The 15431-nt window shown below is 41.7% G+C and overlaps 2 protein-coding genes across 4 annotated transcripts in view; both read left to right on the top strand.

Moving 5' to 3' along the window:
* The window catches only part of LOC123512389, a 52498-nt gene that overhangs the window by 36923 nt on the left and 144 nt on the right, over positions 1 to 15431 (top strand). For 2 of the 3 annotated variants that reach the window (XR_006677082.1, XR_006677081.1), the window contains 2 exons: positions 14757 to 14828; positions 15169 to 15255. Coding sequence is in view for 1 of the 3 variants with exons in the window: in XM_045268775.1 (XP_045124710.1) it covers positions 13501 to 14649; positions 14757 to 14828; positions 15169 to 15255 (1308 nt within the window). In the remaining 2 variants the exon portion in view is untranslated. Of the gene's footprint in view, positions 1 to 13483; positions 14650 to 14756; positions 14829 to 15168; positions 15256 to 15431 lie in introns of those variants that run through there. The other variant, XM_045268775.1, reaches the window with a different exon arrangement.
* On the top strand, positions 6643 to 8913 carry LOC123512388 (mastermind-like domain-containing protein 1). Its single transcript, XM_045268774.1, has 2 exons — positions 6643 to 7998; positions 8251 to 8913. The coding sequence occupies exons 1-2, from the start codon at positions 6708 to 6710 to the stop codon at positions 8625 to 8627; spliced, it is 1668 nt and encodes a 555-aa protein (XP_045124709.1). The 5' UTR covers positions 6643 to 6707; the 3' UTR covers positions 8628 to 8913.

Here is a 15431-nt window from a genome sequence, read left to right as displayed (position 1 = left end):
TGGGGGGGAAAAGGCGTGACGGAGAAAGATAAGGAAAGAATGCATGAAAACCCCGCTATTTGAACTTGTCATAGCCAGGATGATTGCGGGGAAGTCTTAAGGTGGTGCTGAATCACTAGTAGGTTCACACAGGGAAGGAATCGAGAAAGAATGCGTGTCTGGCTGATTGATGGTTGGGAAAACGGAGATGAAGATGAGAAAAAGGCAAGTGTGTGTGTGTGTGTGTGTGTGTGTGTGTGTGTGTGTGTGTGTGTGTGTGTGTGTGTGTGTGTGTGTGTGTGTGGAGAAAAGGAAAAGGAAGAGATATACGCGTTCATTAATTCCTTTGTCGTTATTTTCCTGCTATTTGTCATGCCTTTTGAATTCATTAGTAACCCTTTATGTGATATTTTTTTCCTCGTACTTCATCCAATCGTTTCTCTTATCACTTAAATAATTTCCTTGCTATTACTAATGTTATTCCCTCAGTGCTTAACATTCTAAGACTTTCTCCTTCCTTTTTATCATGTAACACTTTTTTTACTAGTTATTTGTCAAGTCTTTGCTAATTGGTAGGGTGGGAAGTCTTTTTCTTGCTCTCCAGGCGCCTCCAAGCATTACTGGCTGATAATTGCTGAATATACTCTTTTAAATTATCCTTTTCCCCCTTTTTTGTTGCTGCTTACACTGATTTCATTCCTTCCAAGCTTATATTCTGAAACACTTCCGCGCCTCACAGCACCTTCACTATTTTCATAGGGCTCTAGTTGAAGTGACACTGGTTTTTAAGGATGTTTCTGTGATTGTAGTGACATAAGTTTTCTGCATTTTCAGTAGGACAAACACACTTTTCGAAGCCTCTAGTTGAAGTGACACTGGTTTTTAAGGATGTTTCTGTAATTCTAGTGACATGTTAACAAGTTTTCTGCATTATCAACAGGACAAACACTCTTTTCAAAGGCTCTATTTGAAGTGACACTGGTTTTTAAGACCGTTTCTGTGATTCTATTGACATGTTAACAAGTTTTCTGCATTATCAACAGGACAAACACTCTTTAGAACTCGGCTAATCGTCTCTTTAGTCTTTGAGAGTGGTCGCGGTGAGAGGAAAGCGTTTCTAAATACTGTTAATTGTTGCGTGTGTTAGTATGTTCGTGTATTAATGTGAGAATGTAAGTTAATTAGTTATAAAAGGGAGTTAAATAAAAGGGATAATTGTACTTCTCTTATTGATTAGTGTAGAGCTTTACTTGTTATGAATTTTGATTTGAAAAGAATATGGTCACAAGATAAAAAAAAAAAAAAAAACAAGGAAGGATATAGAAAAGAGGAGAAGTAAGAGAACATTCCACATACGAGTACATTTCCTGCATTACAGATTTAATAACTGCTAATGATGTTACTCAAGGTCCTAATATTGATAGATTAATTAAACTCCATATCCTTTTCCTTTTCCTGCCCAAAGAATTTCCCTCTTCAATACCATGACGCGTTTCCACATTTATTCCGCTTACTATTTGGTGATTTTATACAGAAGCAGAAACTCATGTGTGGATTATAATAGTGAAGACTCTGGCTATTAATCTTCTGACCTCCATAAACTCTTCCTAATGTAAATAAAATCGTCTGATCACACCCAAAACTCAAGGTAAAAAATACGTTCCAGTACTGAAGGGGCTCATAACTGCTAGCGATATTACTGAAGTTCCTTATACTGAGAGATTTAACTCCACATTCTATTCTTGCCCTCCTGCCATTGAGTGGGAGAATTTACTGGCCCAACGTAGGACAATCATTATAGTCAATACTAAATACAGATAAATAATACAGGTAAATAACACTTTACATTTGTAACCAAAACCAATCAATGATGTTACTCTGTCACTGAAACAAATCGTCATTCAATACGCTACCTCCTGTCATTCACCTTGGCCGAAGAGAAGAGACAGAGACAGATTAGACAGCAAACAGACAGAGGGAGAAAGCAATAGAGCAAACAGTGTAAAGGACAAGAGTGATTCATTTCCTACTTCAAAAAATCCCCTACTTTCCACACCTCTCGATCTTCCCTTGCTTACTTTCTTTTTTTTTGTGGCTGTATTCCCTTCCAGTCAAAAACCATAATAAGTTTAGGTTTACAAGTAATCAATAAGTATAAAGTACAGTATCTCTTTTCTTTGATTGCCCTTTAGTAGAGTAGTAGAGTTGAATTAGTAAAAGCGTGTCCAACCACCGCGCGTTCACCCATTTCATAGCGTGTGTTGGGTTTGGGATGCATTCTTATCCCCTGCTCCCTTTACTTGCGTTGTCAGTGTGCTTTGGTCAGTTATTAACCCCTTTAGTACTGGGACACATTTTTGCTTTGAGATTTGTGTACGATTAGACCATTTGATTAACATTAGGAAGGGTGCATGGAGGTCAGAAGATTAATGGCCACAATCTTCCCTATTTTAACCCCTTCAGTACTGGGACACATATTTACTTTGAGATTTGTGTGCGATTAGACCATTTTATTAACATTAGGAAGGGTGCATGGAGGTCAGAAGACTAATGGCCACAGTCTCCACTACTTTAATGGGTTTCTGAAGCTGTGTAAAATCACCAAATAGTCACCAGAATGAATATGAAAACGCGTCATGGTACTGAAGGGGTTAAGCATTTATAGTCATAGGAGTAGAGAAGAATACTTTGTTTCCCTTGCTTATAAAAGTACAGCAGTGGCTCAGGCAGCTACAGGAGATTTGTTGTAGTATTTTTCGTTTTGCCTTCAGAATACAGCAGTCGTTCCTCTCCACTGTGAAAACCCTCAGCCTCTATATCAGGACACGTTTTCATATTTATTGTGTGATGGTGATTTTATACAGCTTCAAAAACTTATGTGGGGATCAAAATAGTATAGATTGTGGCCATAAATCTTCTGACCTCCATAGACTTTTCGTAATGTCAATAAAATGGTTCAGTCATACCCAAAAGTCATGGCAAAAATAAGTCCTAGTACTGGAGAGGTTAATTTTGACACCTGGAGGATCACTGATATAGCTAACGCTTTTCTTCCTTCTACAGAACCAGCACTCAAGTGGGTCTTTTTATTTATTTATTTATTTATTTATGTTTTTTTTTTTCTTTTGCCCTTGGTTGGCCGTCTGTCACCTTAAAAAGAAATTAAAAAAACTAGAGTAGAGTTATCATTTTACTTTGAAGAATGCAGTAGTCAGTCATTTCCACCTTGATAAAAAAAAAAAGAAAAAAAAAGTAGAGTGATTTCTGGTACTATATTTTTTCTTTACCTGAAAATTACAACAGGTTAACATTCACCTTGAGAAAAAATATATTGTTGTTAAGTGATTTTCTTTATCATTATATTCGTTATCACCCCCGGCGCTGTGTGTAAGTTGGGAAGGGAATGTTGGAAGCCTTAACTCTCACCAATAGATGTCACCGAGCATTTAGTGGAGCTTGTTTAGAATTTGCACTTAAATTTCTGATGAGGAGAATGCCCCAGGGTTACTATAAGGAAGTGACACGTACGCACGATCAATTGCCTGTAGATTTGGTGGTTCATTGCAAGTTTTCTTTATTTTTTTACGTACGAAGATGACAATTAGAAGACAGGTGTGAAGTGTTCTACCTGTATAATATAACTAATTAACCAGGTATAAAAAAACTAATCATAGTAAATCGTTCCTATAGGGTTTTAAGATGATATTTAGAAGATAGGTGTGACATTTTCTAGCTGTATTGACCACAAAGCGACTAATTAACCAGGTATCTAAGAAATAATGAATAAATAACAGTAATCCCCAGAGTAAAACGTTCCTATAGGATGTAAAGATGAAGATTAGAAGACAGGTGCAAGATAATCTACCTGTACTGACCACAAAGCGACTAATTAACCAGGTATCTAAGAAATAATGAATAAATAGCTAAATCAATTAACCAGGTGTCTGAAAAAAACAATAGTAATCATAGCAAATCGTTCTTATAAGATGTAAAGATGATAATTAGAAGACAGGTGTGAAATTTTCTACCTGTATTCACCACAAAGCGACTAATTAACCAGGTATCTAAGAAATAATGAATAAATGGCAAATCTAATTAACCAGATATGAAAAAAAAAACATTGGCCAGCAATCATATAGTCGCTTTCAATAAAGACACGTTGTACTTCACCTTGGTACACTTAAATTGCCTCTGCCGTGTCTACTTGGCGTCCCTGATGAGGCAAGATACACTCCGTCATATCACTTTTGTCACTCTCCTTCAAGCGTGACTCACTGACTCACGCTTATTCACCTTACGCGTCTTCTTCAAGTAGTGTATCTTTCTGTGTGTGTGTGTGTGTGTGTGTGTGTGTGTGTGTGTGTGTGTGTGTGTGTGTGTGTGTGTGTGTGTGTGTGTGTGTGTGTGTGTGTGTGTGTGTGTGTGTGTGTGTGTGTGTTTGTACTTCAGGACTTGGGTTCTTCAAGGGATTATTCTTACTGAAGTTTTTTTAGTAAAGAAAACGAACGAGAAGTGTTTGTGTAGAGTTTTTTTTTTTTCTTTTCTTTTAGAGTTATTGTTTATTTAATTTCCTTTTTTTTCGGTTTTTTCCTTGTCTGTAGGTCAGAGCTTATTTCCAGCGATGATCTGGTGAGGACGTACGTAAATGGTACTTTTTTTTGTCAAGTGGTGTGTGTGTGTGTGTGTGTGTGTGTGTGTGTGTGTGTGTGTGTGTGTGTGTGTGTGTGTGTGTGTGTGTGTGCATTCCTTAGAGAGACTTAGGTTAAGAGGGAACCTGACACAAATATTTAAGTGGTATAGGGATTATAATAAATCGAACATGATCGAAGTTCTTAAGATCATTAGCGGGGACAGAACCAGAAATAATGAGTTTAAGCTTGAAAAATTCATGTTTAGGAGGGAAATGGGAAGAAACTGGTTTCCAAAAAGAGTGGTTGATGAGTGGCACGGACTCAGTGGTCACGTAGTCAGTGTTGAGTCAATAGGGAACTTTAAAAGAAGATTAGATAAATTTATGGATGGGGATGATAGATGGAATGAGGTGGCTTTTCCCATACAAGGACTGCCACATGTAGGCCTCACAACACAGGCTCTTGCAGGTTCTCTCTTTTCTTATGTTCTTATGTTCCTGTATGTGTGTGTGTGTGTGTGTGTGTGTGTGTGTGTGTGTGTGTGTGTGTGTGTGTGTGTGTGTGTGTGTGTGTGTGTGTGTGTGTTCAAGTTTAAGTTCAACAAATTTATTCCAAAACAATACATACATATATATAGAATAATAAAGTACATTCGTGAAAAGGTCTGTAGAGATAAATCTCATTATGCAGACCTGTGGACATTGTACAGGATTCATTTCACTCAGTCCAAAATAATGACAATACATTCTTGAAAACAGAAAAAAAGAAAAAGAATAGCATCACTAACCGAAAAATTCGTAAACCCAGCAATATGAAAAAAGTAAGAAAGTGCCATTTAATCAGGAAACAATGTTGTACGCATCATAAATCAATAATACAAATAATTCTGTTGTGTACATACATGAAAAAGTTTTTGCAAAATTACTGCAGCGATTGAAGAAGATGAAGATGCTTTTTTACTCTAAATTTGAAGCTATTGACTGACAATGTGTTATATTCACATTTTATTGAAAGAGGAAGTGTGTTCCAAACTTCAGGACCAAGATACATGATAGAATTTCGAAAGAGGGTAGTTATAAAAGGAGGACAAACAATATTTATCTGGTTATTACGAGTGGCACGAGAATGTTCTTAAATAGAAAAAATGTCAACATTAATTTTTAATGATTTAAAAATATCGAGTAAAAGGAAGAATTTATGAATGTAGCTTAACTTAAGTAGTTTTAAATTGGAAAATATTTCCTCCGTCGAGTCATGCTTTTGCTTGTAGAATATCATTCTTAAAATAAATTTCTGGTTTTTGAGTAATACATCTAGGATAGATGGCCATGAACAACCCCAAATAGAAATACAGTACATTAATCTAGAATAACACAGTGTTTAGTAAAGAGTTAACATTGACTTTACAGTTAATTTATCTTTAACACGATACAATATTCCGGTGAGTTTTGATCAAGTTACAGACACATTAGCAATATGTTCCCTCCAATTTAGATGATCATCAACTGTAACTCATAAAAATTTAGTAGTTTTAACACGATTAATAATGTGATGACTTAGTTTTACTGGCGCTGAATCATTAATCAAAGCCCTGTTCTGAAATGGCACAACATGTGTCTTTTCAATATTTAATTTCAATTTGTTGGCTTTAATCCAATTATTGACATTATTTAACTCTTGGGATAATTTTGAGTGAAGAACATGGAGGTCAGAATCAGTGATTGTAAAACAAGTGTCATCAGCGTACATAGTAAACTGAGCATTATAACTAGAATTTATCATATCATTAACATAGGTTAAGAATATAATTGGACCTAGTATTGAGCCCTCTTTAATAAATTTGTACTAAAAAAAATATTATTACAAAAACTGTTTGTTTGCGGTTAGATAAATAACTTTTCAAAAGATTAAAATATGGTGTGTGTGTGTGTGTGTGTGTGTGTGTGTGTGTGTGTGTGTGTGTGTGTGTGTGTGTGTGTGTGTGTGTGTGTGTGTGTGTGTGTGTGTGTGTGTGTGTGTGACATCCTCAGTTCCCACACAGTATATAAGACAGGATCTCTCGTGTCTCAGCACCAGTGACTCCTCACACTCCCCGCCATGTCACACAACAAGCGACGCACCGCCAAGGACGGGAGTGCCTCACGCACACCCGCTCTGCTGACACCAGGGTCGGCTGAGGACAGTGATTTGAATCCTGAGTATTTCCAGCAGTACTCAGATACCCAGATGCTTCCAGGAGAGTTGCAAGAAGGCGGTCTGCTCCTCCACCAGCAGTACTCTTACCCTATGCTTCAAGGGCAGGGTGCGAGTGACTTGGCGGCGCCCCACCATGCGTACTCTCAGACTCCATTCCCGGGGCAGGCAGCGGGTGGTGCCCCGCCAGCCTCCCAAGACCTGTTCCAACCCATGTCCTATAGCGGGGAGTTGTCTGGTACTGTCCCAGCTCCCCATCAGCAGTACGCGCCGCAAGGAGAACCTTCAGTGTCCCAGCAGCTGTTCCCTCACATGTCCTATGATGACTCGGCCAGCGGCGGGTCAGTGTTCGATCAGCTGTTCCCGCCTCAAGGAGACCCAGCAGTCCCGGTCCCCGTGCCTGGCCTGGCGTACTTAGCCCATGAAGACGAGTCCGCTGCCCTCACCCACCAGTACCCTTACAACGTGCCAGCCGCAGAAGATGCCTACACCTACCACGGCGATGATCCCTCAGGCCAGCAGGTCCTGCCTCAAATGGGCCTCTGCAGCGGAACTCCTGCCCTAGCCGTGCCAGACTTCGGGGTGCCCTCCCTCACTCAGGCTGCCCCGGCTCAGCACAGTTTGCTGGGGGCAGCAGAGCGGAACATCCACGGCTCCGTGTCAGACGTGTTAGACATTACTGAAATGGACTCCGACGTCTTGAAAACAGCCCTGGAAATGCTGTCCTACAATGATGCCAGCTCCTCTTACCGCCCGACAAGTGGCGCCTCTGCCTTACAGCCACCCCTGCAGGACCCCGCCCTTGTTGTACCACTAGCAGCACCAGTACCAGAAGCAGCAGCACTACCACTAGCAGCGGCTCCAGCAGCAGCAGCAGCACCAGTGGGGAGAGGCAGCACCCTCCCTCTCCCCATGCAGTCTCGTGACCGCGTGCAGAAAAAGATCAAGCTTCACGAGAAGAAAGGGCCACTGCCTGACCCGGAGGACGAGAAGAAGAGGTTGCGGGCCGTGAAGCAGAAGGAACTCCGCGACAGGGGAAAAAAGAAAGAGCAGGAGCAGTACGCCTTGTTGGAGTCCCTCATCCAGCAGGTGGAGGACCTCGAGATGGAGAAGAGTCAACGCCAGCGCTCAGTGCAGGACCTGGAGGCACAGCTGCGGAACCGCGCCAACCTGGGGCCAGCCGGCCATCGCCCAGGTCTGTATTGAGCTGGAGGACACCACGCCTCCCTCACTTGTACCTGAACCTGTGCCTGTACCCGCGACACTGACACTTGACACACCACTGCCCGCCACCTGACACGCCACCACGACTCACTGACGTCAGCAAGACCTGAACCTATGTCAAAGAGTGACAGAGAAACAATTAACACTTGCTATTAACATGATGACGCTAGTGGATGCTGCAGCACTGATAAAGTACTAATGTCACCATCCTCATCACTTCTAGACCCCGAGACTCAACCTGCGCCGCCACAACACCCCGAGGAAGAGCAGATGCAGCAGGACGAACAGGATCAAGGGGACGGACAACCAGAGCAGCACGGGGAGGCAGACTCGCACTACCGCCAACACCACCAGCAGAAAACACCGCCACAACAACAACAACGGCAACTGCAACAACAACAACAACAACAACAACAACAACAACAACAACAACAACAACAGCAGCAACAGCAGCAGCAACAACAACAACAACAACAACAGGCAGAGGAAAAAGCGGAAGTGCCAAGTGCTATAGAGGAGAGTGCCAAGAACCAGATCCAAGATGAAGTGGAGAAGAAACCAAATGAGCCGGAAGACAACGATAAGGAAGCCAGCAAGTAATTCCTATTTTGGCTTTGAGCAATTCAACTTTTTCCTTGTCAGATTTATGTCCGTATTCTGAAACGCTTCGCCCTCTCACCGCGACTATTTTCGAAAGGCCACATAAATAATTAGCCAAGAATTCAAGTGTCTTCTCTTAATAACATAGAAAACGTGCTTATCTGTCACTGCAACCAGAAAGACACTATTTAAAAACATTGTAACTTGAAGTAGAGCCTTTGGAATGTATACAGTGGAGGTGCGGCGAGGTGTTTCAGAATAGGGTCCTTAATCTCGTCAGTACCAAGACGCATTTAAATATTCATTCTAGTTACTATTCAGAAACATATTTTGGGATTAGAATAGTAAAAACTACCCATTAATCTTTTGACCTCCATAGACCCTTACTAATGTCAATAAAATCATCTAATCATACTCAAATAATTAAGATAAAAATGCGTCTCGGTACTGAGGGGGTTAAAATTGTATCTAACTATATCATGTTCATTGCACTGTGAGGCGATGGTGGTTGTGTTGCGTGTCATGGGTCGTGAGTGCTTTGCTATGCCGCGGACTGAAGAATCTGCCTGCATGTTCTACCTTTACTGAACTTCGCCGCTAAAACTGTTCCTAATTACTGTACCTGTGAAATGTAGAGATAAGAACTTGTGATTTATGTAGTAGCAATAAGAATGTGGTAAAAATAAGGAACTAGAGAGAGAGAGAGAGAGAGAGAGAGAGAGAGAGAGAGAGAGAGAGAGAGAGAGAGAGAGTTTATTTGTGTATCTGTCACATGTACCTGCGCTTTTTAGTATGTTTTTCATCCTAAGTAGTAGAATAATTCCTATCAAAGACACCAAAGCCACTATATTCCTAATGTCGCTATTTTTACACTGTTTAATAAAGCTTCCATAATAAAAACAAGGAGCACAAGTATATAACATATAACATAACATAACATAAATAATAGGATAACAAAGGGCCACCAGGGCCCATCTAGGTTATCCTGCATCAGTCGCACAGCGACCTCGTCATCAGTACTTAAAGATACACTTACAAGTACACAATACATTATATACTAATTCTAAATATTTGGCCCATTAACAGGGCTAAGTCCTGCAGTGAATTCTTCTACAATCTGAGATCCACATACATGGGGATCATGTCTTGTTTAACTATGGTAAATTTCTTATAAAAACTATCATGCAGCGCTATACATAATTATAAATCTAATAAATTTAAGTTCTTATCTAATCTGTTTTTAAACATTGTCAAACTAGTGCTATTTACAACCCTCTCTGGCAATGCATTCCAGAAGTCTACCACCCTATGACTAAAGAAATATTTTCTTATATCTAACCTGCAGCCTTGCTTTCTAATTTTCCTGCCATGATTTCTAGTCCTACTTCCCTCCTCTAAGGTAAAGAAAGATCTCACATCTATGTAGTTTGTATCTGAGAACATTTTAAATAACTCTATCATATCCCTCTTATACATCTCCTCTCAAATGAAAACATGTTTAATTCCTTTAATCTATCTCTATACTCCAGGCGCTTTAATGCTGGTATCATCCTAGTTGCTCTTCTCTGAACTGCTTCTAACATGTTGATATCCTGCCTATAGTGGGGTGACCAGGCCTGTATGCAATACTCTAAATGGGGCCTAACATAGGAATTATATAAGCTACGCACCACTTCCTTACTTTTATAACTAACATTTCTATTTATAAAACCCAGGATCCTATTTGCCCTATTTCTTGCTTCTAAACATTGCTTTGAAAATTTCATAGTCCTGTCTATCACTATATACCATCTTTGGGGGCAAACTTCACTCATCCTGCGGCTACTGTCTGAAAAAATCCCTGACGGTGTGTTGTATCGTATCACCAGAACCCTTGAGTATCTTGACGCGTTTCCATATTCATTCTGCTTACTATTTGGTGATTTTATACAGATTCGGAAACTCATGTGGGGGGATTATAGTAGTGAAGATTCTGGCCAGCAATCTCCTGACCTCCATAAATGCTTCCTAATGTGAATAAAATGGTCTAATCGTACACAAATCTCAAGGTAAAAATCTGTCCCAGTATTGAAGGGATAAAGGAGATAATTAGCCAAGTGTTCATAAGTGTTTTTCCTGTTAATAATGAAGAAATCTATTTAATCTCTCACTGGAACCAAAAAAATACCCTTGGAAACCCGTGTCACTACAATACGGACATGTTGAAAGCAGCAGGCGTGTGGCGCGGAAACATTTCGGAACAGGAGCCCAGAATCAGTTAATGCTGGGAGTTCCCCCCGCCTGTCACTTGCGTTGCCACCTGTGCTGCCTTCCGCTCCTATCTTGGTAAGAGAGGAAGGGACTTTACCTTGTGGCAGCGTGGGACGTCTTCTTGCTTGCTTAGTTGATAAATACGGCGTTTAGTGAGTAGCGTAACTATTTCCGGAGTATGAAACTGTGACAGGAAGTGTGAGGAAAGCTTTGTATTCCCGACGTATTGTACGACGCTTGGAGGTTCAGCAGGGGGAAGTGGTCTGTGAGTAATGCAGCTGAGCGTACTTCCCCGTCCTTCACACACGCGATGGTTATTTTTATCTTGACAACACGCAGGAATTGTAGGAATGTTCTCGTTATATGTGCCGCAATTTGGTCTGTCATTCAATTTTCATTTTTATCCTGTCTCTCTTTTTTTTTTTCTTTTATACCATGTGGGTTTTTCATGGGAATTTATGGGCTAAAGGGGATACTTTTTGGGGTACCTCCTATCTCAAAGCCCACCCGCTAGGAAACCGTTGCCTTGAGTGAGGAAGCCCAACCTACACTCGGACCGTGGACAGGATTCGAACCCGTGCGCTTGGAGACCCCTCGGACCCCAAAGCACGCATGGTTCCACTGTACCACGGCGGCCCCTTTGTCTAACTTTAACTAACACTGTGTTTTTTTCGTTATTTTTTAAGCTTTTTTCTCGATCTTTCGTCTTTTAACGTAATTTTCTATCCTTTTTTTTTCTCTCCTTTTTTTTTCGTATTAACACTCAGGGTTTGTTCTCGTTCCTGGAGCAATGCGAGTCTTGATGCTTTTATCCTATCACTTATTTATTATTTTTTTTCAGCACACGTAGGATTTATACTCGCTGATTCTGAAGCAGTGCGAGTCTTCGTCATTGTTTTAACCCTTTCAATACTGGGACACATATTTACCTTGAGGTATGTGTACAATAAGACCATTTTATTGACATCAGGAAGGGTCTATGGAGGTTAGAAGATTAATGGTCACAGTCGTAATCTCAAATACTTCTCTGCTTCACCACCACTATTTCAAAAGGCTTCAAGTTTACACAAGTTTTTTTTTCTTTAGGTGATTTTATGGTTATGGAAGCAGAGTGACAAGATTTCTACATTACTAACTGGAGAAACACTCTTGAAAACCTCGCTGATCATTTCGTGGCCTTGGAAAGTAGTCGTGGTGAGAGAGATTGGTGGGGGGTGGGGGAAGAGTGAGCAGAATGTGGTGTGAGAGTATATTATTTCTAGGTGGAGTTACTAGGCTCCTCTCACATCCTGTCCTTACGTTCGCTTCATAGACCGAATCTTGCATGATACATCAACACTACAAGTCTTGTCGGCACCTTATCCTGTCTCAACACCTTCAGTACCATGACGTGCTTCTTTATTCATTCTACTTACTATTTGGTGATTTCATACAGCTTCAGAAACTCGTGTGTGGAACTGAAATAGTGAAGGCTCTGGCCATTTATCTTCTAACCTCCAAAGACCCTTCCTGATGTCAATAATATCGTCTAAACAAACCCAAAACTTGTAGTAAATATGCGTCCCAGTACTGAAGGGGTTTTCCGGTTGTCGCTTGGAGACTAACGTGAGTGGAAACTGTACTGGGAAATTCATCTTAACCTATTCAATACTGAGACACGTTTTTACTTTGAGATTTGTGTACGAGTAGACCATTTTATTGACACGAGAAAGGGTCCATGGAGGTCAGAAGATTAATGGCCACAGTCTTCACTATTTCAATCCCCCCTTGAGTTTCTGAAGCTGTATAAAATCACCAAATAGTAACCAGAATAGATATGGAAACGCGTTATGGTACAGAAGGGGTTAATTGGTAAAGAGTTAGATTAGGTTAGGTTAAGTTAGGTTAGGTTAGGTTAGCACAGAGACCTACCAATACTAGCGATTCACAAGTGGAAGTGTTCTCATGATGTAGAGATGTGAAGGAATATTGATGTGATAGTGTTTATGTGGTTAAGTAATTAGTGAAGTATGCAGTGGTGTTATTAGACTCTCTCTCTCTCTCTGTCTGTCTCTCTCTCTCTCTCTCTCTCTCTCTCTCTCTCTCTCTCTCTCTCTCTCTCTCTCTCTCTCTCATTTTTTTAATTTTTTTTTCCTTTCTTTCCTGTTTCTTGGATGAGATAGCTGTAACAGGCCGCAGTGAAAGCTACCGGTATTTCCAGTGGGGTTTTCTTGACAACAGTGATGAATTGACAAGCATTCTCTCATCAGCGGGAAAACACGCCCATCATAACCAGATGAATCATCCTTGCGGCCTTTAGAAGCAGGAAATGAAGGCAGACAAACCGTTTAAGAATTATGACTTGACTCGAGTTCACTTTCAATTTTCATCCCGTCAATCACTCGTACGTAAGATCAATCGGTAGTGAATATTTGAAAGGCCTCTAATGATTGTGACGGTGCGGCGCTACTTAATATTGATCTCAGCGACAAGTGACTGACTCGAGCCTGTTCATCGGCAGTTAGTCCACTTCCCACACCTTTCCTCACCTGTTCTCCCTCACCTGGCGCCTCCTACAGGACAATAAGAGAGAGAGAGAGAGAGAGAGAGAGAGAGAGAGAGAGAGAGAGAGAGAGAGAGAGAGATGGCTTGTCCTTGCCCCAAAATCAACCTCGTCACGCTATTACAATTCTGCCTGAAGGTGTTTCGTTTCCGAGGTTTCCTACCATTCGTGTGGCACTCTCAGCCCTGCCACGATGCCAAGACACGGCGCGGCGGCATCGCTTGGCACCCCAAGGAAGGCGAAGAAGAGGAATCCCTAAGCCTCCCGTGTTGCTTGAGGCGGCGTGGCTCTCTGGTGGTCTGGTCTTGGGTATTCGTGGTCTCGCTGGTCGCTGTTCGTGTGGCTACAATCGTCATTCACTTCGCGTTCTCAGCTGTCGATGCGTATGACCATTTGGGTGATCTGGAGAGTACGTTTGCGATCACCACCCTAACTGTTCACCTGATCACTCTCCTGCTCTCCACGGTGCTCCTGCTGGTGCTGGCGTGGCGAGGTGACCAGCTGGCTTTGCTCCTACATGTCCTCGGCACCACTGTTGTCAAGCATCGCACAGTAGGGAAGGGAAAGATGCCTCTGTATCCTCTGCTCACCATGCTCGTGTATCTCATCATGGCTGGCTGTAGTGTTATCATCGTCACTATCGTCGTTCAGGAAACCTCGACGAACGGCAATGACACGCACCAGAACTGGATCATCTACACGCAGATAATGAAGACTGTCATCTCGCAGCTCTTCTTTCACCTGACTGTCACTGTCCTGGTCATGTTATTTCACGTGATCGCCGCTATCTTGTCTGTCAGTTACGCCAACGTCCTCAAAACCTTGCCGCGCTCACCAGACTTGATCGAAACAGCACTTCGGGACTCCCCAGTGAACGACCTCGATGTGTTGGAGTCTGACGGTGGAGGGAGGACTAATAGCGGTAGTGGTAGTAAAGCAATGTCTCCGTCGCTCAATCCGCCTCTCACTCCGCGGGATATCCACACGGCAGCTTGCCACCTCAGGGAACTGCATCACTTTCAAGGCCTCGTGAACAGTTATTTCAATCTCCCTCTCTTTCTCTGCATCGCCAACGCTCTCATGTGTATTATCTCTTATGTGTTCTTCTGCACACACTACTTCGACCACCCTGTGAACCCCATCAGACTGGCCAACAAGATTATTATCATTATTCTACACTGCAATACTCTCGTCTCCATCTTCACCACGCCGGACTGTGTTTTGCGGGAGGTGAGAAAAGATTTTACTACTACTATTACTACTACTACTACTACTACTACTACTACTACTACTACTACTCTTTTCTTGAGTTTGAAGTAAAATTGTGTTTGTTACAGAGAGACAGACTGCGAGAGGTGATTCTGTGGCAGCGCATGAAGGAAACTCGTGATGCGGAGGTGGCGGAAAAGGTGTGTCAGAGAGAGAGAGAGAGAGAGAGAGAGAGAGAGAGAGAGAGAGAGAGAGAGAGAGATACTGATACATTTATTTATTTTATTTGGCTCTATAGTCATGTACATAATGGGCAGTTAACATGCTGTGTTGCGAAGCCAGGCCCGTTAAGCCGAAGCTTTCTTAGGGCCTGTAGATTATTATACGGTGAACATCATAGCAAGGAACTTCTCATATACAAAGAGAGAGAGAGAGAGAGAGAGAGAGAGAGAAGTGGGGGTGGGTAAGATGGCCAAGCTACTACTACTACTACTACTACTACTACTACTACTACTACTACTACTACTCGTCTCCTTCCAGCTGAACGTGTTGGCTGCGGTGATGGAAACCTACCCGGGCTTCAGTGTTGGTGGTTTGTTTGTCATCACCAAGAGCAAACTGGTCGGGGTGAGAGAGAGAGAGAGAAGTAACACGTGGAAAAAGAAAACGACAACTATACCTTCCATCTATATCTTGTTATACCTTTAATTATTTTCATCAATACTTACAAATTGACGACCTCTCTCTCTCTCTCTCTCTCTCTCTCTCTCTCTCTCTCTCTCTCTCTCTCTCTCTCTCTCTTT

This window comes from Portunus trituberculatus, chromosome 33 (genome assembly GCF_017591435.1).
Source record: "Portunus trituberculatus isolate SZX2019 chromosome 33, ASM1759143v1, whole genome shotgun sequence".
NCBI lineage: Eukaryota > Metazoa > Arthropoda > Malacostraca > Decapoda > Portunidae > Portunus > Portunus trituberculatus.
Note: the sequence above shows the minus strand (reverse complement) of the source record. Positions and strands in the feature narration are given on the sequence as shown.